This window comes from Manis javanica, chromosome 12, assembly GCF_040802235.1.
Source record: "Manis javanica isolate MJ-LG chromosome 12, MJ_LKY, whole genome shotgun sequence".
Lineage (NCBI taxonomy): Eukaryota > Metazoa > Chordata > Mammalia > Pholidota > Manidae > Manis > Manis javanica.
The window spans coordinates 84887044-84912903 of NC_133167.1; the positions used below are offsets into that span (position 1 = coordinate 84887044).

A 25860-nucleotide genomic window follows, 5' to 3' on the forward strand; every position below is an offset into this window, starting at 1 on the left:
CTTCCCTTCCCTCCCCTTCTCTCCTCCCTCCCTCCCTCCCTTCCTCTTTTTTTCTTTCTTTCTGTTGCTTGCCTATTGCTCCTCATTTAACAGTCAGTAACTGCTTTCTACATGAACTACTTTGTCTGAAGTCTTCAGCCAGCTGAAGTACAGGCATATTTACCACCTAGATTTCCAAATCTGAAGTGGCAGCAGGCTTGGCATGTATATGAGGGATAAAGACACACACCCTCACCATCCGTTACCTTCTGTTTTTGCCTGGCCTCTCTGACCGGAAGAGTCTTTAACCAGAAGGAAATTCTAGTGGAAACTTCGGTTCAAAATGTGATTTCCTTAAGGACAAAGTACGCATCTGGTGAGTGTTGCCATACAGAGTGATTTCTTACTCATGAATCAACGAACACACAATGTCTGACAACACAGATGACACTCATGGGATGTTTAAGAGGCAAAGTGATGACTGCGATAGTCAACGTGAGTCAGGAGCTTCCTGCGTAGAAGCCACCTTCCATGCACGGTGCTTCCCGGGCGCTCCCTCCCGCCGAAGGTCCAGGGGATGGGACAAAACTGCGTGATGACCAAACAGCCTTAAAGGGCAAAAGACAAACTCCTGTGAAGGAGGAGAGACTGTGGCGCCTGCCAGAGCAACTGGGTGAGAAATACAGCTGAGCCGCAGGTCCTTTCTGGCATCAGGAGAAGACCTGGCACCTTCCAGGCTGGCTGCCTTGCCAGCTTGCTGCCCAGTGGGAGGGGTGCCAGCGTCTCCTGGGCACTGGGATCCTGACAGACACTCTGATTAGTTTTCCTCAGGGTGGCCCTGCTGAGCAAAGGTATTGCCCAGCAGCTAACCCACAGACTCATTCAAAGAAACAACCAGATAAAGTAAAAGCCTCTAATTATAAGCTTTAAAGAATTTTCCTTAACAGTCGACATGACCCAGAGTGATTTTACGGATGAACGCAGGAGACCCTGAACTGTAAGAAGCGCCTACAGTTCACTAAAAGGAAACATCCGTGGTAGGTCAGGGCTGGCCAGATCTCACAGTCCAGTCTATTAGTGCCCTCACGACGTCGGGATGCATTTATGCCACAGCCACTAGGCGGCTGTTCTTATTCTGAGCTTTCTTCCTGCAACTGATGGCTGCAGTGTGACTAGGGACACATAGTCAAATGTGAGAAGCAACTCTTGTCAGAAAAATTACCTACAACTTGGAAACAAAGCAGGAAAATAGAAGGATAATTTTTCCATTAAAGATGAAAACAATTTATAACTCTAAAGATGGCCTGTTGAACAGCAGTTTTGTGTTTAACCTGACAACTGAATCCTTACATTTTCATTGTTGTTAAGTTGCCTCTACACACCTAGTTTTTCAGATGCTCTCTGGCCTGGTTGTAACATCTTACAGACGCCCTCATTAATTAACAAGTTATATAAAATCTTTAACACATGTTCATTTTCTGTTTGCCTGAGACTCATGATCTTGCCTTTTTGAAGATTATATTTGAATATATAGACTGTATCAATTAAAACAGTGTTTCTTATTATTAGAAAGTATAAAACTGTGATGGAAAGTTCTTGATTCCATATGCACCATTACAGAGACAATAATAATAATAATAACAGTAAAAATAGAAGTGTTTAGTCCTTTGTAAACATTAAGCTGCAGCAAGCTGGACACATTATCCTCTACATTTTCCTGCTGGGAACGCCAGGTGCCCACGGAGCTTAAAGGGCCTTCAGGACGAAGAGGAAGGAAGCGACGTGACATTGCAGAAAAGGAAGGAGGTGAAAAATGAGAGTGAGCACACAAGGCACAAAAAATGATGGATCCAGAGGGAACACGAAGGCAGCGGCTCTGGAGGGGAGGGGAGCTCGGAGGCCGGGGACTCCAGCCTACCGAGGGGCTGTGAGAAGGAACGGATGCTCGCACGCATGGGGTCCTCGGTCCCCGTCCGCACCTGACTCCCGGAGCCGCTTCCTACCCAGGCCTGCGTGGCGAGCCCTCCCGGGCCTGCGCCGGCCTGGCCAGCGGGCACCGGCCTCCCCCTGAGCCGCCCCAGCCCGCGTGCAGTTGCCAGTCCAGCAAAATGGTGCAGGCTGGGCTGTGAGGGGCCCACTCCCGGCCTTAGGGAGACTCCGGCCGAGGAAGAAGGGGACGTCAGGCGGAATGAAGGCGGCGTCTTACCCGAGAACAGCACTTCAGTCAGGAAGGCTGGGAGACCTATTGGCCTTTGCCACGGCTTCGTCCCAGCCGCAGGCAGAGGGAGGGCCAGGAGGGGAGAGCACTGGGCGCGCAGGGGGGCACCACGCGGCGGGGACTGGGGCGGCCAGCATCCGTGCGCACCCTGGCGCTGGCGGCCGTGGGACCCCCTCCCCGGGGAGGGCCCTCTCCTGCCTGGGCAAGGCCATCACTGCCAGGCCTCCTCCTCCATCCCGCGTAAAGGAAGCCCACCGTCCTGAGCCGGAGCCGGGGGCTGAGTGGGGCGGGCGCTGAGTCCGCAGGGACAGCTCGTTAGCAAGCCCGGGGTGCCGTGCGCCGCCCGGAACTGTGGTGGGGGAACCTCTGCCTCTGGAGATGCGTCCGCGGCACCTCCGGCATCCGATGTGCCGCCGTGGGGGGCCGCTTCTCTGACTTGTGCAAAAGGACAGCGTCCAGGGTGGGGCCGGATGCCTCCCCTGAGAGCTATTGCAGCAGGTGACTGTGTTTGTGAATGTCAAATATCACAAATTTCTAGGGGAGGGAGTGCCTCGTTATCCCACCAAGCCAGAAACACAATCTCCCATTTGAAAGGATCTTTTGCTTGCAACTCCACTCTAATAACCCCTAGGAATTTCCAGTTGGGAGGAGAAACGTCCTCTGCCATAGTCAACTTTCAACTGATTTGGGAGGCACTGAGTATGAAGCCCAAGGGCAGACGGAAAATCTGAGGCCCAGAAAAGGTAAAGGACATGACTTGGACTATGAATTATCTGGTAAGGGAAGGGCCAGTGTTTGGAGCTCTGCATTTTATCACTTTCATTAACTGACTGGACATTTATTGAACACTAAATACACCAGAGAACCTACAACGGGCATCTGGACTAAAGATATTCGAGGCTATGTGTGCCCACTAGGAAACCAGTGGAGGGCCGAGAGGCATGATCAGGGGGTTACCATTCAGCACGATGGGCCTCCTCACAAGGGCGGAGGGTTGGGCTGGGGAACAAACGCCCCTGTGGAAACACAGCTCATCTGAACGAGCAAAAGGCTGTATCCTCAAGGAACATGGTCTGCCAGGCTGGGGTTCCCATCCTAGTTAGTGGGGGAGGACCCCCGGAAGGGGCTGAGCCGAACAGGGCAGACCCAACTCCAAGGAACCCACTGACTTTACAGAGAGTCCTGGAGGAGAAGGTGGGAGAAGAGGAGGCATTCTTCTACGGCTACTCCTCAGGAGGGAGGAAGAAGAAATTTCATTTAAGAAAGTTACTTTGATTTCAAAAAGTGTGTGTGCGTGTGCACGTGTGTATGTTGTAAAACAACCCACCTGATTTGGCCTCAGGTTGTGTTCCCCAGAAAGCAGGCTACGGGATGGAGTTAAAGGGCAGGAGGTTTGGAGGGGAGCCTTGGGAATGCACCCCGAGATGGGAGGAGGGAAGAGGGCGAGAGAGGAGGGTGGGCTGGGCGCAGGCTAGACCACGGCTGTGCAGCCCATGGGAGTACGGGAGCCAGGACCACTACCTGAGCTGGGCCCAAATGCCGGCCCGCATGCCCTGGGTTCTGCTGGCACTGCATGCGACCCCTGGGGAGGGTCTGGCTGTGAGGCACTGCTCTGTCCAGGGGGGCAGAGAGCCTCCTACAGACTCCCAGTGGCAGGGCGACAAGTCTGTCTGGAGAGGGACCCTGGTCAGCAATCCCACCATCTGTCACAGGTTCCCAAGCCTCCATACACCAAGGCAGCCCCTGATCCTTTAGCCTCAGATGTGGACTAAGAAGCAGGGAGCTGAATTAACATAGCACTTCTCTCCTCTTCTACAACCCCTCTTCCCTCCTCAAGAGGCTCTGCAGCCAAATCCCTGTCCCCTGGATCAGAGGAACGTGGTGACAAAATGAGAGCAGAGTGCCAATCTGCCAGTCACACTTGGCCGAGAATTTTCATCATATCCCTTCTCCCCCGTCCCTCTGCTCAAGAGCTTTCTCACCTCCTCCCTGAATACCCCTGGTGACTCTGCCCTGAATCCCTGGGGAAATGGAAACAGGTGCGGCGGGCTTCAGGTAAGCTCCCGGCATCGCCCTGCCCCTTGGGTGCTCTGCTTTCCAGCCTGGAGTTTGATCCCGCTTGTCCTGGCCACATGGGCGCGAGGGCCTCTTGCCTTTGGAAAAGGTGCAACTTCCCACTCCTCAGACTGGATCCTTCAGCACCCACAGAGCACTGTTTTATTTTTCAAAAATATCTGGCTTGTATTTCTTTTTATAATTGTCACTCCAGCTGTACATAAACAGTTCTGTCCTAGTTTTTTATTTCTTTCCTGAGTTATAAATTCAGGTGACTGGCAGTGCCAGAGGAGTCAGAATGGCTGCCTCTAATGCTGAGGATCTGAGTGGTCTATGCCCCTGGGCTGCAGGAAAATTCGGTGCCATATGGCATCTTCCTTTAAAAAAAGACAGTATGATTCATGGTAGGTTTTGCCAAGGCAAGCAATAAATAAATAACAACAAGAAAACTGCATTTTCCTTCAGTTGCTCATTATCAATTCGATGTGGACCGGGTATATGGTGCACTGAGCTTCAGCTAAAACAGAAGAAGTAGCCTATAAAGACTTCAAAAGAAAGTTTCTGGAATATTAGGAGGCAGAAAACACTAAACGGACTATTGAGATTGGGTAAATATATTCAATTCTCAACCTGCTCAAGAAGAGATACCATTTTGCAAAAGGGATCATTTAATCATTTACTTCTCTCAAAATCAAACAGAACCAATGTTCTTTCAAAATACTTTTAAGCTGTAACAGTTAGATTTTGTGGAGCATTGGTGCTGTGGAAGAGCAATCCACGAGGAACCAGGTGGTCTGCACTGTTTTCTTCATTGCAGAGCAGCTATTGAGTGACTACCAGGTGCTGCTCTGGGTACTTGGTACGAGGCATAAATCAAAGCCCCATGGAACTTGCCTTCTAGCATTGTGAGGTCTCTCCCCAGTTTCTCAAACTAATCAGGGCAATTAGTCTTATTTAACTATTATGGGACTTCAGAAATCAAAACAAAACAAAAGAAAAGGAAGTACAGTAACACAAAAATGAGACTCACGGTCCCACCTCTTTACAAAATGTGCACTCTGTAATCGCAGCACATTTGTAAAGACGTGATGTCAGATTTGGGGGGAATGAGACATATTCCTTGCTGTTACATTCACATGGGCATGTAGATAAGGGTGATTGTCATTCCTAATATACACCTGGAGACAGGAGATCCTCAAGTCAGGCACGATCAGTTACTACTCTTCATTTTTACTCTGCAGATAAAGACCATGAGGTCACTTAGGTTAGCAGTTTTCCTGGCAAGGACCCATGGCTTCTTGGCAGTTAACCTGGACACGCACACCCAGGTCCCTTCGTTTCACTTCTGGCAATGGGTGCTGGTTCTTGGATTTCTCTTGCTCATTCTCCTATGGACTGGCACATTCGTAGTGAACAGCAAAGTGCTGGGGCCAAACTAAGAATTTCAGAGAGGAGACAACGTGAAGCTTGCAGCATGCATTTCAGAAGCTCTGTGTTACGAAGTTTCTCGTACTCTGTTAAGGAAAAGTGGCCAGTGAGATGGACGGCTGCACATGTCCCTTACCCGCCTGGGATGGAGGCCTGAAGGTGCAGTCCTGATTCTGGGAATCCAGCATGCACTGACTCATGTATAAACACTTCAACTTGTCACATCCCAGTGACAGGACAGGGGCAGTGCTGAGAGGCACATCCTCTCCTATAAAATCCCACCCATTCCTGACACCCAGGAAGCACTCAAGGGCCCAGAAGCCAGGCCAGTGGTCACAAGGCTGAATGACGCTGCTTTGATTGACAGATCTTTCAGTGGCCAAAGGTGTCTAGATGGACATATGCAAATTAATATGTAACAGCTGCCACATTCAGTCTATCCCAGGAAAGAAGTCCATACCAATGATATCTTTTTCTGACCACCAAATATAAATACCCAGTGTCTCTACATTTCTGAATGACAGGGAATGCAAAATTTCATTTTAGCTGCTACAGCCAAATAGAGTTTCTTGAGTTTTTTTTTGTGTGTGTGTATTTTGTTTTTTATTTGGGGGAGGGGCATTAGATTATGCAAAGTGGAAATACTGGCAGTTCAGCTTTTTTGGCTGCATGACATTTCTAAATGGGCATATCTTTGAACACTGAACAACAAAATTCAAACCAACAGGCAAAAATTACCTGCAATAGCAATTCTTTTTTCTTCTTCACGTACATAAACACAAAGTCAATCAAGCGAGTAACAGCTGAGATGGAACCTACAGCGGGAGCTACAGGAGAAGCTGGTGTGAGCCCCTCCTCCAGGCCCCCTGATGCGCTCTCACAGCTCGCTGCATTTGTGATCAGTATCCCAAAATGTCTGGAGAAAAAACCTGCCCTGAAATACAGCTGTCTCTTTCCCTCTTGACTTGCACAGAGTTTACCACATATTCAGCCTATATGATAACTTCATAGCTACATGAAATTTGCATGAAAGGATAAAAAACATTCCATTTTTATACCCACCTTTCAGCTAGAAAGATTCATAAATGCTGCCTGAAGATTTAAACTTTGGCTGATTACAATTTATGAAAATTGCAAACTACTTGAATTGATTCCATCAAAAAAGACATTAAATCTTGATGCCTAGCAAACTTCGTCAGATAAATAAAATGTGATGTTTAAATAGAATTAAAACAGCAATATAAATTTTAAAAAATACTTTAAGAGTAAATCATATCACTTGTGTAAGTTGTTAAGTAAATGCCTCGTAATCATAAAAATGCTTTTGATCATTTATATCTTAGCTTCTGCTAGATATGTAGAAAAACAGATGAAGACAGAAATATGATTTCTGTTGAAAAGAGGGAATATGACATATTCTGTGACTTCTTCCCTTTAGCTGGCATGGTTCCAGTGGGTACTTTTCTGAGTCAGAAGTTGCACAAACTCAAATTTAAAGGACACAGGTACGAAGCACCCACTGACTGCTGATGGCATGTCACTAATCCAGTAAAGCTATGGAGTGTGAGTGTTGTGAAAATAAATAAGGAAAGGAAATTAAATCTGGGTCAAATGGCAAATTTTGGAACTTACTTTATCACTGTTCAAGCACCAGAACTTCAAGTTTTACATAAGAGCTGCCTCTTGGCTCTGATATTACAACAGTCCTAATATTCACAGATCTGTTTTGTACTTCAACTCTTTTCAAGCCCTGCCCAGCTTACTTTAAAAAAAACCTTTCTGAATTATGACTATGAGGCTGACGTTTCTCACCTGGACTAATGTGGCTGAATTCTCTCTTTCCCTCTCTGTCTGTCTGTCTCACACACAGACACACACATGGACACACACACACTCACAAAACTGTGAGTTCTTTGAAAAGTAGTGTCACTGCACAATTCATCTTTCAATATCCCCTGTCCAACAAGGGGCCCACCCTGTGTTCAGGTGCTCAGTGACAAGAGGTGGAATGGATGAATGAATGAATGAATGAATGAACCGACAAATGGCTCAGTGGTGATGGCTGAGCCATCCCACGCCCACTACCAACAGCGGCAACCACTTCTGATAACCCGCTCGTCTACAGCCTGCTTCTGAGTCTCAAGGAGGGAATGAGCAGGGGAGTGCTGTCTGCTCAGGGTCCTGGGCTGCTTTAGGTGCAGTACAGGCACCACCTATCTGATGATTTCAGGGAGTATCACAGAAGCCCCTGGTTTAAGAAGTAATAGGCTATTTCCCCACCATTTCACTTATGGCTGAAATGCCTTTGACCTGCTCTATTTCATTCCATTGTTAGTGGTGATTATCAGCGGCAGGGGTCAGGAGGGTGGCCCCGTGACTTAGAGCTGATACCTGCTAAGGTATAAATAGCTGATGTACCCATTTTCTAAGAGTAGATTTTCATTTATAAGAATGACAAATAATAGGGGTCTCTGGACATCTAAAGTTAATATGTACAAGGAAAAAAGATACAGGAAGGGTCTGAGACCATCTCAGAATTTGCTAAAGAGTGGCATAATCTTGTATTGTTATTGCTAATGAATTCAGGAAGAAATTATAAACTTAAATTTATAATCATAAATGCTTTATGACACATTTGAATCATTTCCCAGACCTAAAATAGAACCAATTTTCTTTGAGCCTGGTCACCCAGTGGTCTCGGGATTTTTAGCACAAAGGATGCCTTCAGACATCCCCTACCTACAAACAATTGGCTGTTCAGCTGCAACTGGAAATGGCTTTCATCTGAAATCTCCCTGGAGACCCTCGGGAGGCTGTCCACCTGCAGTGAGGTCTCCTTGAGGTTCCTCTCGGCCCGGACGTAGTGCCACTGGTTGTCATTCAGAAGAGCAGGAGACTGGGCTATGAGCTCTATAGGGCCAGTCCCCACATCGATGGCAAACATGATCTCAGAAGGAGCTGAAACCAGGAAGGGAGATGGTAGAGATAAAGGCGTTGTCAGTGCATTTAGGGCACAAGCGTGTCCTGACGACAGGTGCACACCACTGTGAGTCAGCCACTGTGCTCAGAGGCCTGCGGCTGAAATCACCATCAGTAGTAATAACTCCCAAATGCCAAGCCTTAAGCTCTTTCCTTGGCCCAGCTGGTACCATTGTAGAATACAGGAAATAGGATGGGAACCAGGGTCACTGATGACCATCTGGTCAACATGCATCAGGGCCAAGGTTCTGGGTTTTGGGGGTTATTCTAGCTTCAAATGTGCCCTCCTCAAAGTACGTAGATACTGGGTTAGCTAGGCAGCTCAGCTCCTGCAGGGAGAAGACTCATGCTGTGCAAGCCCAGTGTTCTCTTCTGTGATGTTCCACTAACATGTGACTCAAGCCTTCATGCTACTTCAGTGACCTTGGTATTCTATTTTACTTAAGGAGACGCAGAAGGTTGAAGTGCTTTGTGAGGAAATGTAAGCACAAGGGCAGTACCTGGGCCTCACACAGGCCCCACCCCACCCTGATGCTGGGCTACTGCTATGACTCTTTCTGCTGTTAAGGGATCTGCATATCCTACAACCCAGGGTCAGCCAGTCAGGGGTAAGAATACCTATGGTGGAGATGATGGTGGTAGTGGGGATAATGGTGGTGGTGATGATGGTGGTGGTGGTGTAGGTGTTGTTGTTGAAGGTGGTGTTGAAGGTGGTGTTGTTGAAGGTGGTGGTGGTGCTGAAATGAAGGTGGTGATGAAGGTGGTGGTGGTGAAGGTGGTGGTGGTGGTGGTGAAGGTGGTGGTGGTGATGACAGTGGTGGTGTAGGTGGTAGTGAAGGTGGTGGTGTAGGTAAAGGTGGTGGTGGTGGTGAATGTGGTAGTAAAGGTGGTGGTGGTGATAGTGGTGGTGGGGGTGAAGGTTTTGGTGAAGGTGGTGATAGTGGTGAAGACGGTGGTGTTGATGGTGAAGGTTTTGGTGAAGGTGGTGGTGGTGATAGTGGTGTTGATGGTGAAGGTGGTGGTGGTGATGTGGCCATTAAGACTGAGACAAGTGGCAGCACGTAGGTGCTATGAACTCTGCTGATCACTGTACTGAGCACCGACATAGATTCTCTCAGTTTACTCCTCAGAATGACCGTGGGAGAAAGGCCTCATGTTTATTCTCATTTTGTGGGTGAGAAAACGAAAATTGAGAGATGTATCCACAATTCGCCCGTGTTCCACATAGTAAGTAGAATACAACTTGAAAAGTAGAATTTTTCACCATTTTTCTCTATTTAGTATATCTTCCTGTATTTACCATTATTAGCTAAGAGTCTTCCAAACCTGAAGGATGTAAGAGGTGAACTTGAAACTGGGTCTGAGGAGATGGCAGCCCCCTTTCAGGATGTGGACCTTCGCACGCTGGGCTGTCCCTTCCCTCTCAGCTCTTGTGGCAGCCCCGCCCCTCAGCCCCAGTCAGGATGCATCTCCCTGACAAAGTTGTCGCCTGCCATTATCAGTGACACCAGAGGCCAAACAGAACCCTGAATACCCCCTCCCAACTCAGCCTAAATAAACCCTAACACAAAGCCATCCTCAGTATAAGGAGGCCCTCAGATGTTCAGATGTGAAATTTCAAGTAACTGAGAGCTTGAATTGTCTTACATTCCAGCAAACCCGAGGCCCGACACACAGGAGAGATGATCAGGCAGAGGCCCTAAATAAAAATGGGGTGTGAGAGCATAGACTCTGGGGTCACTATGACCTAAGGCAAGTTTTCTATCTTGGCACCTCTCAGTTGTCTCATCTGTGAAATGGAAATAAAACAGTGCCTATCTGTCAGGTTGTTTATGACTTAATCCTGAGGAAGTTCTTGGAACTGTGCCTGGCGCACAGGATGTTCTCAATGAGTGGCAGTGGGTGTTACTGTCCCCGTGGTGGCACGGTTCACCAGCCCAGGTACATTGGCCTTGGATCATAAACCCACTCACTAAAGGAAACAGAATTTAAAGAATGAATCGAGCTCAGCAATTAAAAGATTAAATAAGAGTGAAGTTGGCTCTTTGAGCCACTTCCTGTTTCTTATCCGGGTCACTGATGCCGTCTTGCAGCCCTGCACATCTTGAGATCAAATAAACACTTTCGTGAGGATGACTGGAACCTAAATTTACTTCTCTCTGTTGAACACAGGCAAAGGTCGGTGAGAAATGGAGGGGAGGGAAGCTAAAGGTTTTGCCAAAAGCCTCTCTGCAAGGCTGGTCTTGTAGATGTCACGTTCTCTGCAGACAGCACGTCTTTGTGGAGGGCTTTCTGCCCCACTGTGCCCACGGCCCCCCTGCTACCCCCACCTCCATGCTAGGTCGCCTGTCTGTGCTCATCGCTGCTCAAACATTATCCCCTTGTTGTGTAATGATCTGTTTGTGGTCTGTCTGCCCAGCTAGTCTGTAAACTCTAGAGGACACCTCATCTACTGGACACCCAGAACCTAGCACCAGGCCTTGCACACAGGAAGCACTCATCAGATCAAAGGTTCATTCATTAAAATGTTACACTGCACATACCAAATGCAATTTTGCAATTTTTTGTGAATTATTTTTAGTTTTATACCAAGATACAGGTTTCTTGGAAAATATTTTAAAATTATTACTATTTAACTTTATTCAAGTCACTATTAAAGACCTACTTTGCTCAGCCCATTCTTCCTAAGCCTGGGGTAGAATCAGCGAAATGCAAAGATAAACTAATGTTTATTGAGTGCGTAAAACAAGCTAGCACTCTGCTAAGAATGTTTCATTATTCAAGTCACTTAAGTCTTACTATAATCTTCTGAGACAGGTAATATTTCACAGAGGAAGTGAGTCACAGACAGCTGCTAAGTTGCTACAGCCCAGGTGCTGTGTCTCTGGAGCTCACCATTAAATCCACTTTTTTTGTGACAGAACCTTCATCCCCAAAATACGTGTAATCTCTCTGGGCAGTTAAACCTAGAATATATAATTTCAGGTGATTAGAAAGAACTGAGCGAAAAAAAAATGTTAAGGAAATGGATATTATGTCCAGCTTGACTAGTGACTTTATGGATGGGACAAATATAAGCTAGCTCCCATTTGCTAGCGGGATGGACACAACCCAACAGCCCTGGATGGGGAAGCTGAACTCTGTGCTGTGGCAGAATCAGCTCTTTTGTAAATCTACCCTCTGGCCTTTCCTTCCCCCAACTGTCTGGAAAAGATCTTCTCTCATTCTTTACTCCTTCAGGACTCAAGACACAGCTGAGGGCACCTTAGCCTTTCAGTGGGCTTTTGATGAGCCAGGCCCTGTGACAGGCACCAAGAATGCAGAGATGGAGGAGAAAATGGGCTCATGGTGCACTTTTGAGAAGACTGACAAAGAAGGGATGTGTTAGGTAGAGGAAATTGCCATGACCACAGCATAGCATCTTCCACCTATTTCTGGAAGATGTGAAGAAGCCTTCTAAGGACAGGCTCCAAATAATGTTCTTCCTTCCTTGAAATTTGACTCCATCTCTCCGTCCCTAACTCCTACCCCATATTCAGCATGTGAGACAGCTCAGAGACCATTTATGGAATAAGAAAGTTGCAAGGCCTTACTGCAGTCACTTAACCTCTCTGACTTCCCATGTATTTGTCAGTCAAATGATAAGTAAGAACTAAGTGAAATATCATTAAGCTTTTTTGGATACATGGACTCTTCAAGGGTCTGATGGCAGCTGTGATTCCTATCTCTAGATGAAAAGCACACATACTTCTGCTTAAAAATCTCAAGGACTTCCTGAATGTTCTATACCTTGAAACATGGAGGGAAATAATTCTATTTTAAGTTCTAACTTTCTTGGTTCTTAAGGTAGTTTTGCAAAGCAGGTGGGGGTTACTCTAAGGAACAGAGAGGCAGTTCGAGTTCTGCATCCTCAGTGTTACTAGCTGTGTGACTCTGGGTGTATTGCTTTCCCTCCCTGGGCTCATGCTGTCATCTGCATATTGGACTATGAGTTGACAATGAAAACTAGAGTATAATATCTTGATGATTGTAGATAGGATTGTTTGAAAATGAAATGAAATTATGAATGTAAAGCATTTAGTACAGTGTCTAATCAGAGTAAACACTCAATAATTTAGTATAAATGTTATTATTAGTATTATGTCTACTATTCTATGAGGACCTGAGGATTATACTGCACATTAACATTGCATTTGGTAATATTCTTGATATAATTACCACTGAAAATGAGAATTCTGTTCTTAATCTCTATCTCATATACATTCATTATACATACATCCATATATATATATATATGGCTAGCAGAATATGCTACCCCAATATATGTCACTTTAGCATAAGGATAATTTTGACTGAAGGCAATTGAGAAGATGCAGAGACAAGGAAAGTCCCCTGCCCTCCCCTCCCCTTATTTGTCTAACAGCAGGACATACACTTCCAGAGATGTCCCTCTCCCGCTCCCTGTGAAGAAGGCAGAAGTTAATCACCTGAAGACAGCTTCGACGGTGTCGGCCTGAAGACGGCACAGAGGAATCGACATACAGAATCTCAGTGACTAGCCTTTATCTCTGACACTGGAAACCCAAAACTGCTTTCCTTTTTCCTATTACTTTTCTCCATAAATGTATTATTCTCTGTTGAAGATGCTATGTAAGCTGGAGTTCCAGGCCATCTCTTTGAGTTAGTCATTTTTATCTGGGTATCTCCCATGTATACGCGAGTTCTATGTGTTAATAAACTTCTGTTTCTTTGACTCTTGTTAACCTGTATTTTTATTACAGTATATCAGCCAAGAATTTGGATGGAAGATTATTTTCCCCTCCTGCAGGCTTTAAGGAAAGCTGCCCCTCTCCCTGACCAGGCATAAGCATGGAACCTAGCAGAGAAAAACCGTAACCTTTACTTTCATGGCCAGAGGTATTGGTCTATTGCTGGGACAGCTGCCAAAGAGATGATTTTTTTATCAGCTGAAACACAGCTCTGTTTTGAGGGAGAGCTAGTGTTAGACCAAAGTAGATATCTAGGAGTCAGAGCAAGGAGAGAAATAAAGTAGAAACATTAAACTGCTGAATCCAACCAGAAATCAAGTGTTGCACCAATTTTGGATTTAGTCACATTCTGTAGAATGAGTGAATTCCCATCCTTCAGTCTATCAATCTGAAAGTTTTCTTTTAATTGCAGCCAAATACATCTGACTGGCCATTCTGCACAAATAAGCACTGAAGGGATGAAGAATTTGCTAACAATTAGAATTTGAGGGACAGAAATTTGAATCCACAGTGGGTTGTAAATAATAGGCTCTTTCCAAGGCCATCCTGACTCTCAACAGCCATTTCCTTCTGCTCCCTGTCGTCCACTCCTAAATATCTACTTCTATGTCACAGCCATTGTGAAATAATTGTCAAAATGACTTTTATTTCTCAGTCTCATTTGAAACACATCTGCTATGACTTGAGGACCTAGTGAAATATCTTGCTTTTCATAGAATGTAGGCTCATCTCAAGGCTAGAAAATTGAAATGTCTTAGTTGGAAATGACCCAGAAGAAACTAGTTTGAAAATTTTGTGAAAATTCCTTTTCCCTGTCCAACAATTTGGATATATCAATTTTGGAAGATTCTGCTCAGAAAGTTATAGAGGAACATTTCTTGGGGATGGGAGAAAAACCTAGCCTAAGTTACATCTGTTTAAAGGCCATTTCCTTTCTAAGTAGCTAATTTGTACAGGTATCTCACTATGAACCCTTCAGGGTAAAAATTCCATCTGCAGGAAAGGAATAGGATAAGTGTAGCAGTTAATATGAAATGCGAACTCCCCTCTAAGTTTTTTTTTTCTTTTAAATAATAATAACAAAATAAAATACTTCAGAAAATATGAGCCTTTATATTTAAAAAATTTTTACATAAAATCTTCCTATTTTGAAAGCATATGTTTTCTGATCTGGTGAAAAAGTGTAATTTTATCAATAGACTTTAAATTTTCATCACATTCAATACCACCTGCATTTCAAACGTTTTTGTACAACCGAAAGGACAAAATGTTGTACCAGAAAGTACAAACAAATTGGACATTGAAATGTAATTAACACTAAATCATCACTCATTACCTGTGATAATATGCCATGATATTTGCATCTGCTGTAATGAATCAAAAGGCCTTGGGGCTTGATTTTTATTAAATTTACATTGAGTTTGTTATATCCGTGTTAGGAAATGGTTGGTACTCAGCACCACATTTTCAGAGCCCTGCCAAGTTAGGTATGAGGGATCTTACTCCACACGAAAGCCACAAGAACTTCCTCCCATTAATTCTCTAAATGGTTGGAGGAAAAGGAGGTTAAAACTCCCAATTAAAGAGACCTCCTTCCTTGTATGTATTGTGCTGTAGCAGCAAAAGAAACACTTAGCCCCTTGGTGATTAGCAAGAGACTGGTACAAACACCTCAGCCATCTCCCCCAGCCAGCACTTTGGTCTTTTTATGGAGTTCTCAAATTTCTGAGTTTCTCCTGCTAAGACATTACTTATGCTTCAAGGGTATTTCACGCAGTCACATCATTATTGTAATATGGCCAATTGCCTTAGCCAAACTATAGTAAACATTCAGACACAGATAAATTAAATCCCTAACGGTGAGCAGGAACCTTTATGGTCATGGATATAATGAGGGCAAGATGCTGGGGGCATCCACGCTGTGTGTAAGAAATAAGGGGTACAGTGTATGCAGAGAATTGGAAAAAAGGCAACACAGAGTAGATCTGTTTGTTATTATGACCATGTACCAGTAATTCTAAACAATGTCAGTAATAAAACATTCCTCCATCACAAAAACCTTTGTTGGTCTAATTCTAACAAATGCTGATGTTGGTATTAATTTTAATAATGTATTTATAAGCTACAAATAGTACATTTTATTGCTTGTCACTTAATATATATTCTATTGAAGAGGGAACTTAATACAGAGAACTCCATATACACCAGAATATGCAGCTCATATGTTTGTTTTAAAGAGTAAAAACTCAAGTCTGATTTTTCATTGTTACAATTTACTGTGCTATGATTGTTTAATCTACTGTTGAAATGGATGGATATATAGTACCACAGGGGCTGTGGACACAAATTGCTCCCAAAGAGAGCTCAAGTGCTTCTACACCCTTAGGAAGTTCATGAAGTTTTAGCTAAAAGAATAATAATTTATGATGAATTTTCCACTGAAAATATTTGGTTTTGTTTGTTTTTTATTGCAGGGACATTTGAAAGTAGCCAGATTAATACTGAAAAATATTCATGGGAAGTGTTGCAATTTCTGTAATTTATTGTAAAATGGAATTTCTATGAATCTCTACCAAAATCATCATGTTTAAAATTTTTCCTAAAATTTATATACCTGGTGCATAAAGTGAAAAGTTATTTTAAATTTAAAATTAACAAACTGATTTAAACTTAATAATAATATCCTAATAAGAACACATTGACAAACCTGATTATACTCTCTTTGAACATGAACATGAGAGGAAAGTCAATTTTGATAAAATCATTCACAAATTGCAGAAGTGAAGACTAAGGAACAGAAATTAAAATGCTGTAACTGTTACTTGAACAAATCAATATGTAGGTAATGTTTCTCCCTCTGTAAAAAAATCAGTTAATGTAATTAAAAAGTATTTTATTATACTGTCTTTGTTTTCCTGTACTAACATTTTTTTATTGACATGATTACATATAAAAGTTCAATAATAGAACGTTTCACCACGTGTATTTCTATTATTTTTTCATTTAACTTGATGATTATTCCTTAGTATAACTTGCATAGATAGATAGGATATTAAAAATGATTCACGTCCTGGCATCAAATTCATTAGAGGCAACACCGTTCCGGTGAAGTTGGGGACAAACAATGGGGATTCTGACTGGGTAGTTACATGGCCCTGGTAGTGAGAAATAAGTCAGGAAATGACTTTCAAAGCAAATTCCATAAAGAAGTCGACCCAAAATATGAATTGAATGCATCACAGAATAGAATCCATGGGAACAGCAATGGAAAAGTTCTGTGATGTGGATGCTCAAAGTCACAGATAGAAAATACCGACGGCTCAGATAAAGGAGGCTGAATAAGTGTCTACAGGAATTTGGCAATACACTTGTTTGAAATCAGAATGGCTAACTACATACTGATGGGAAATAACAACACAGAAAGCATTAGCAGAGCCAGAAATTACCATTCTAATTCCACAGATTCCAGGGAGATTCATTTGCCAGCTCAAACAGGCATTAGTTGTTGATGGCAGAGAGAAGTTATATGCACTGTTGGCCAGTTACATAAAATTCATAAATGAGGGCACTTACAGCTTATTTCAAGTCGGATGAAGTCTTTAATGCCGAGGTTTTCTAGGAAAACTCCAGATAAAGCTGTGGTTTTAAAAAAGAAGGAAATATCAACACTCATTTCCGCATGGAAGGTAGGGAAGTGGAGGTAAGAGGCTTCTGTAGAAAATGATACTGCTTTCCAGAAGTGTCTTGCGAATGAAAACGTCATTCAGCACGGTTCACTGTGGCACAATGGGGCGCAGCAAGACACTGGGCATGCAGGTAGATTTCAAGACTAGAGGACTCTGCAGGGAAAAAGGGATGGGGTGATAAAAACCGCTTGTGCTTATGCAGTGCAGACAGAAAGCTTCTTTCACTTTAGTACTCACGGTCACCATAGCAACGCAAGGGACCGATTCTCCAAGCAGCTTCTGAGTTTGATCTGTTGGTACCCATGATAACTATCTGAGTGACGGGCAAGTGGTCTCTGAAGGAAAGCAAGCCAGTATCATTTGTCCTGCAAAACAAAGTTCAGAAAAAAGAGAACAGGTGAATAATGTAAGGATTCCTTACCAAGACTCATCTTTTCAAAAGCAATTGAGGTGTATTGCATCAGAGAGGCAGTGACAGAGGGCCTCTCATCTCAGGAGTGTGTGTGGAAGGCTGGGATGCCTATTAGAAGACCCACAGCCGGCTTCCAAAGTCACGGAGATTCTGCAGCATTCCCAAGTCTGTCCGAAGATGTGGACATTCAGAGCTTGGGCTTCCTGGGGAAGCTAGGAGCGACCCCCCACCCGGCCTGGGCAGGGCTGGCGGCCAGTATCCAACGCCTGCCTTTCCACAGAGACCAGCGATCTCTATAACTGCCTTGAAAGTGGCTTCATGAAATCCCACTCGAAATCCCTCCAAGGGCTTGTTTCGGGCCCCTGCCAACAGGCTTTCATCAGCCTAGGGTGTTTCTTATCACCTTTTAACTCTAGGAAAGAGCAAATCTTTAGAGTTAAGGGTTGGTAGTCTCTCCTTTTGTTCTGTTCTAGAGATCTTGGCAGTTAAGAACTCAAGCTCTGTTTGTGTTAGTCATGCAAATAAGGAACTGGTGAGTCATCCTTTGGCAAGAAAGTTAAAAATGAACAAGGTCAAGCTATTGCTCTTTCCCTCTAACTTGTGTTTTGGGGGTCATGGTACACTGTTTAATTGAGGAACAGAAGATAGGTAAGAAACTGGGGTTGAAGGAATAACTATTTTGAGACAGAAATACACTGACGATAAGTATATATTTTTTCCCACACAACACCCCTATGCAGTGGGTGCCTTTACTTCCATTCAAAAATGAGGAACCCAAGGCTCAGAGATTCCAGGTAACACCTAGTCACATACTCGGTATCTCTTCTATGCCTGAATTAACACGAGTTCCGGGAACACATGTTCATCTGAGCTTAGCTGAACTAGATGAGGTGGTCTGAGAACCACATGCATGTCCTCCAGCCCCCAGAGCCTCAGTGAGGCACAGGACAGGGTACCCTGACTGTACAGGGGACCTGGGAGACCACCTCCATGCCCCCTGCACAGGGCACAGTGCACGAGGTAATGATTTTATGACAAGAGCAAAAAAGAGCAGATTGTTATTGACTCTCTACAGTCACCAAGATGTCAATAAAATGCTCAAAAACACTCAAAATCGACACTATATTTCATTATCATTTACAGATTGTTTACAAACCTGCATTTAGAGGTAAGGAAAATACTATCCCAAATTATTAATGGCAAGAACCACGTAGTGTGATGAAGTGTTTTAAGGACAATTATAGAAGCACAGAAATTTTTCTGGATTGTTGGTCCCCAGCTCCTGGCTTGGGCAAATTACTTTATTTCTGAGATTCCCCAGTGTTCCCTGTTTGAGAGTGGGGATATTGTCTATAGGACAGAGTTAGAGAGAGGATTAAATTAGAGGACACAGCCACCTAGCCTGGCGTCTGAACTGCGGTAACTGTTTGGAGATGGTAGCGGGAACGTTCCTCTTAGTTCTCATCTGTGCCCCGGACCCACTGTGCAGGGTCAGGCAAGTTGTCCCATTTTTCCAGGTGCCCAGCTATGGCTCTGTATTACAGATCACATACTACAAGGAGCATGGTGGGAATTTAAATGTTAAGATTTGGCATCCAGCTCATGAGATTTGGGGAAAAAAACTTAGCAATCATCTTGGTTATAAATAGATCAAATATTCACCTGCACATATACCCCTATAGGTCTATTAACCAAAAATGTAAATAAATGTACTATCATCTATAATTTGAGTGCTTGAATTAAGAGGTCCTTTAAAGTATCTGAAATAAGACTTTTGTTTCTATTTTAAAGTACAACTATGAGTGTCACATAGACACAGAACAAAATTTGAGTCTTCACTTTCCAATATCTTCTCAGAGATTTCAAAGCAAATTCTGAGTTGCCAAAGTAGAATAAAGACCAAACCAATATTCTGTCTTCAAGAAATTCTGTATTGCTATAGGATTTTATTTCTCTCCATTTTTCACTTCCAAGGTGAAACTAGTGGATTCTGAGGTGTGTCCATCAGTGCTGAGTCCTGCTCCCCTTACACACTCTGGCATCTTGTCTATCAGTTTGATGCCCTTGTGTCAAAGTTGGAATATACAAACAGCACTCTAGGAACTAAAATCTTTTCCAAATAATGAGAAAAAAGCCTTCATATTTAGTTTGATAATGCAAGGGACATTGCCAAAAGTATTTTTTATCTGAAACAAAAAAAAAAAGAGAAAAAAATCTGCTCTTCAAAGTTATTTAATACAATAGAAACAGATACAGACTGAAATGCATACAGGAACCAGGCAACTAATAAAAATGAGAAAAGCCAGGTCTGTTAGGTGATAAATGGAACCTGACACACAGCCTTTAGTGCCGGGGGAAAGAGGGCGACTGAAAGAGGAGACAGGGGAGAGGGGTAGCGAGGAGGTATTCTGCCTGAAGGAGGAAGTGATACCCTTTAGCAATAGATAATTGTGCTGTTTATGAATGTGAGACCAGTAGGCCAGATGGAATATTAATGCAAAATTCTCCACTTTTAAATTTTGGCAATGGATTTGAATTTCTTTTAAAAAGTGCAATGGGAACAGCACCCCACAAGCCAGCATAATGCAGGTGAAGGCCGTGCAGCCCACACAGGTGGCCGAGGCATCAGGGGGACTTTGCATATGCATGTTCGTTCTTAAGGTCACATTAAGAATAAGACTGTATTTAACTCAGTCTGTGAGTGACAGGCACGACTCCGACTCTTCAGGGCACTGATGGCTCAGTCGTTTGGAGGCAGGGTGGTGGCAGTGGGGTTTAGCTATAAGAAAATGTGCCATGTAACAGAGGCACCTCCTGACAGGCTGGGAGTCTTCAGCTGTAGGTTTGACTCCCCACATGTTAACTTGTTCCACTTCCCTTTGTTTGAATGCGCCTCCTCGAGTGCAAACACTTCACAGACTTCGCACCTTGAGAACATGCCAGGGTCTTGCTGAAGGCAGAGGGCACAGGACTGGGCACCCACAAACTCTTCCCTTACACGTTTACCAACAGTCACTCAGTTTACTTCTATTGTGGGCAGGCCCACCCATTACATCTAGATTTTACTGGGAAGCTGTCAGAGGGGGGCCCCATTTGGGGGAGAGGTGCTGTCATGGTTCTTTTCTTATTTCATCTAGAGTTTGATGGCTGAATGATAGATTGCTCTGGTGTGCTAATTACCTTATTTATTTGGTTATATATACATATATGTACGTGTGTACTTTTCTTAAATTACCTTTTGTAAGGCGATGTTGCCTCTTGCAGTTTATTTAGGATGCTATAAAAATAGAGAAAATGATAATAAAAATGATGACTAGCAAATTCTGGGATCTAAATGCATGACACATCTGCGAGCTGCACAAGTTACTGCTAACTCAGCCCGTACTCCCCAGAGATGGATATCCTTTTTGTAGTAAAATAGAAACTTGAACCCAGAGAGGCTGAATGCTTCATAAGTGACAAGTCCAGGATTTGATCATCCCATTACATAACTAAATATTACTTGGGGGTAAACTGCATTTCACATCCAGAAAATGTGGGTGCTGCCTCAGAAGTAGCCAGAGTTGTGTTTGGTTACACATGCATACGCTATTTTCACTAAAATCCTACAAGATCTACTTGTCAGAGAGACAGAACCATTTCTTCTCCTCCTCTTCCTCCATCTCTTTTGTCTTAATGACCAAGTCTGTACACTTTGAAACACAGCACAGAGACACAGGGGCTTGTGTGTACACTTAGCCAGAGTGCTGACGGCCCTCGGGAGCATGAGGCGCGGTGGGAATGGCCGAGGAGGAGCACCATTCCCAGGGGCTTGTCGGCACTGTCCTCATCTGGCCGAGGGCCCCGGCAAGTTCGGAGCAAAAGGAGAAGAGGCGTCACTGATGTGTCCCTGGTGGCCGAGTTCTGACTCTAGTGTGCCCTGCATGTCCTTTCAGCAAGGCCCCCCCTCAGGAGGGGACCGTTTCACACCACAGAGTCAGGAAAGCCAGTCCAGAACTGGTTCCGCTGGGAGCTATGTCATGTCCAAGTCCCTTCAGCAATGTGGCCCCTACTATCAAAACAGAAAGATGGATGATTTTACAGTTCTATACTAGGAAGGTATACAATATAAATAACAATTTTCAAAGTTGAATAAAATATAAAGCAAGACTCAAGTGTTCATTGCAATATTTTCTCTAATCGTGAAAATTCATCCACAAGTAGAATGCCATACAGGACTGGCAGAATAAGTTATAACCACACTAGGGAATGCTCTGCAGACACTACAGTGGGCAGGATGGACTCATTTTCATGCTTATTTGATGATGCCAAGTAAAAGCTCTCCAAAACACCATTTACGTGGAAAAGGCAAGTTGCAGAATAATATGTTTAATATGATCTTGCATTTGGTAAAAAGTGTAAAAGGCTCCATATCAGCAAATATGGAATATGCATAGGAAGATATTTGTATGTGGAAACAGCCTACATGCCAACTACTCTTTCTAGGTTAAGGTGTCACAAAGTAGTGGTGAAGGAGGAATTTCTACTTTTTTGTTTAAATACTTCTGAAATATTGGAAATTTTTATTTCCAATATTGGAAATTTATATTCCAATAAGAATATAATAGAATATACTAATTTTGTAATAAAAAAACCCTAAAATTAAAAAAAATCAGGAAAAGTATTACCCTTATACATCATTCAATATAGACACCAAAATTTAGTTGGCCAGGCTGAAAACTGTAAGCAAACTTCCAGAGTGGACAAAGAGGTCAGAGGTTCATCTACTTTGGATCTGAGCAAACATTACTGCTAGGTGAGTAATGCTGGGCACTTAGAGATAAATGGGGCAGATTAAAACAGAAGCCAAAGGCATGGCATTTTTAAGTGGAATTATATTATCTCAGGGTTCATTAAAAGTCCAAATCAAAACATTGTATAAAATATAGTATCTAAATGCAAACTCTTGATCTTGATATTGACTTTGAGTTGATCTATTTCTGATACTTACAGTTCTGCAAATACCCATGTGATGTGATTCCACAGACAATTTAGAGGTAGTGTATTTGTACAGCTTGACAGCTAACTGATGGGAGGCTCAGTCTAATCTTCAATTGTTTCCTATAAGCACAAGAGGAGTATTTCATAGTCATATTTTGTTTTCTGGAACAAACTGCTTATTGCAGGCATTGTCCCAATCTATGCTAGAATGGTGGCATCACAGAATAACAAACAAAAAACACTCCTTACTGGCACCCCTGGCAAACTGTCAGCTGTTTCACTGCATCTGAAATTCTGTATGATAAAGATGTGAGGTGGTGGACTTGAATTCTCAACCTCTGGCCACAAGTTCTTTTGCCCATTTTTGTATTGTTCCTTCTTTTCTTGAGCGGTGATGCTTTCTGTTCTCTCCAGCCAGATGTACCTCAAAACATTCTACCTGAAAACAATGTGGAACCCAGCTATGGGGTCGTTAGTGTACAAGTCAGGAGCAAGTTGCCCCAGGCTATACACTTTAAGTGAAGAGTCTGTGAAGAAAAGAGCAGACTACAGCTGGCAAGTGTTGGGCATATATGGCCATGGCCGGGCAGAGAGCATGGGCAGGCAGGAATGTCCCCTCTGCTTATGCTGCCATTCAGTCACTCAGCAGATAATGCCCGAGGACCCACCATGTGCCAAGCATCCTTCTCTCTGACACGAGGTGCTCATTCTGCTTGTACTGCTGGTGCCTGTGGGGATTCGGGGGCTGGAGGAGTCAAAGCCCAGTAAATCCTTCATAACTTCTGACTTGGAGCAAAGGCACTTCCAGAACTCAGTAAGCATGAAATAGCTCATCAACAGATTCATGAATAATAGAGTTAAACCAGTGCAGGCTGCTCTGTATTATTTGCGATAAGAGATAGAGCCCTGGTGCCCTGAAGTGGTCCTTGCCTTTCTCTTGGGATCCCAGACCCCAGCCCCATCCTGAGACACTACCAAGAAGAGGCATCCTCTCTGCACCACGTCTGGGAATCTCAGAAGGAGAGGCTTTGAGGGAAGGAGACCTGCAAGATCAAAGAACAGCCTATGTTTAGAAAGAGCAAAGCCCTAAACCCTTGGGTGTATCCACCATCCTCCTCCTAAAGGCAACTGCCTCAAATCTCACAGAAAGAGGTGGAGGGCCTTGTGTAGGCCAAGGGCCTGGAACTAGACATGTATTTACCAAAGAGAAAAGGTAACCCTTGGAGTGGAGTCAGCATTTCTCACTCCTCACAGATGGCTGGGAGCAATCAATCTACAACAGAAGTCCAGCTTAAATTTAGGGTAAACATTTTGTATGAGATCATAAAAGATGGGTAACAGCTAACAACCAAGTGCACACAGCTAATCCTAGAATGATCAAGACCTGACCCACCAAAAGATGGAGAGGTAAAAATATGTGCAACAGAAGTAGTTCGCCCATTGTTCATTCATGGATTCAGTGCTATTAAATAGTTTCTCTGTGGCACAGAAGTCCAATCAAGAGCTAAAGAGTGGTTTGAAGCTCCAGGATTCCATATAATAATAAAAAGAAATCCTCTAAAAATATACTACTCCTTAAGAAAAAGAATGATAGGTTTCCTTTTTGGTTGATCAAATGACCAGAATTGAAACCTATTCCAGTTTCTCATCCTATTTTGTGCCGTATCTCTTTACACAAGAGAGTCTTAATGGTGGGTGGCAAAGAACAGAGTTACTAAAAATCAAGTACAAATGTCTACATTCCTTATGAATAAATAAAAGTTCTACTGTTAAGTAAGAGAACTTTACTTTATTTTCTACCCAGTTACATGGATAAGAAAACTCCTTCAGATGGGTCACCACCAAGATGCACCTTTTGGACCACCCCCCTGCCTCCTCCAAACTGCCGCCTCCACCGTCCCTGCATCCCACTTGCATCCCTATGTCTGGATGGCTGGCACTGGCCACACAGCCCCGCACTGCCCTGTGCTGTCTCCAGGCTGGAGCTGCCACCAGCTTTCTATCTGACTCTCAGGAGTCTGTGGGTCTGGGGCAGGATGGTGGAAACAGCCAGCTGAGGGGCTCCCTTAGGTTGAATCATTCCTTCAAGACAAGTTCCTTTGCCAACAATCGCTAACTGCAGAACTGTTATTCATTACAAGTTTCTCATTTCTTTTTCTTTTTCTTTTTCTTCCTGTTTATTTCTTTGGCTGGGATGGAAACCCCAGGAGAAGTCAGTCTGCAGCACACCTGGGCCGCATGTCGGGCTGAGGCTTCCCTGCACCCTCGGAAGGGTCTTTGGTGCGCACAATCTACTTCTTTAATCCCTCCACCTACCTCCACCCGCTGAGCCGCGGGACTCTGACCACACCTGCGGCTCCTTTTCCTCAGTCTCTTGGTCTCTCTGATGTATGGTAGCAAAGCCCTCAGGTACAGGTTTGTCAGAACAGAATAAACTATAACCAGTGACCAGGAGGCTGGAAGCCGGCCGAGCCTCTCTAGCAGCCTGACGCGGCGACAGGAGGTGCGTGCGGCCGGGGTGTGAGTTGGGAGCCCCCGAGAGCAGGGATCTGGCCGCCTCCCAGGATGCCCTGATCGCATCCCCGCCCGAGCAGCCCCTCCGATGCCCCCAGCGAGAGCCACCTTGCCCTCTGCTAGGATCTGCATCTGCCACTGAAGTCGTGTGACTTCAAGCCACTTACTATCTAAGAGCCTCAGTTTCCTCTTCTTGGGAAAGGAAATAAGACCAACCTCGAGGGTTGTTGGTTTGAAGACATGAGATACAGTATAAGAAAGACTAAGAACACTTCAGTAAATGGCAGGGAATGTTTAAGTGACAATATGATCTAGGAGGTATAATATATATATAATATACATATATTATTAAATGTATTTAATTATATATTAAACTGCTGTCTGCTACATGCTATGCTGGCCCAAACCCGTTTTATGATTGACTTTACCAAGAGCAGAAACGAGGGAATTTTACAAGGTAAATGCATATTTGCAGTTTCTTAGGAGTCCAGAACACCAGTGTTAATTGCCTGAAACGCTGGGAATATGTGGGAAGCCAGCTTGACCGCACGTGAGCCGAGAACACGGGTGGAAGAATACTGAGAAGCGTCAGCAACTATATTCTACCTGCGGCAGCTTTTGAACTTCTCCCTTCAGCTGAAAATCACAGAGTTGAACAGATACACCGAATGCATTTCCACAAGGCTCTGCCAGTCTCACGTCTGAGACTATGTTCTGTGTCCCCAATACTCGCCACAGACAGAGCTGACCGGTCCTCTCATGTCCGAGGAGCATCGTCATCTGGATCTGACCGGGCCCTCGTCCCACCTCATCCCCGTAGGTTCCCCACACAAACACTGC

At 44.1% G+C, this 25860-nt stretch overlaps 1 protein-coding gene across 3 annotated transcripts in view; it reads right to left on the reverse strand.

Annotated features, from left to right (window-relative positions):
• The window catches only part of LOC118968766 (contactin-associated protein-like 3), a 191894-nt gene that overhangs the window by 35067 nt on the left and 130967 nt on the right, over positions 1-25860 (reverse strand). Inside the window, exons 3-6 of one of the 3 annotated variants that reach the window (XM_073218949.1) lie at positions 20762-20803; positions 17352-17479; positions 17002-17064; positions 8424-8638 (exon numbers count right to left, since the gene is read on the reverse strand). In XM_073218949.1, coding sequence (XP_073075050.1) covers positions 8424-8638; positions 17002-17064; positions 17352-17479; positions 20762-20803 — 448 coding nt within the window. Of the gene's footprint in view, positions 1-8423; positions 8639-17001; positions 17480-20761; positions 20804-21258; positions 22503-25860 lie in introns of those variants that run through there. The other 2 variants (XR_012123942.1, XM_073218950.1) reach the window with 2 other exon arrangements.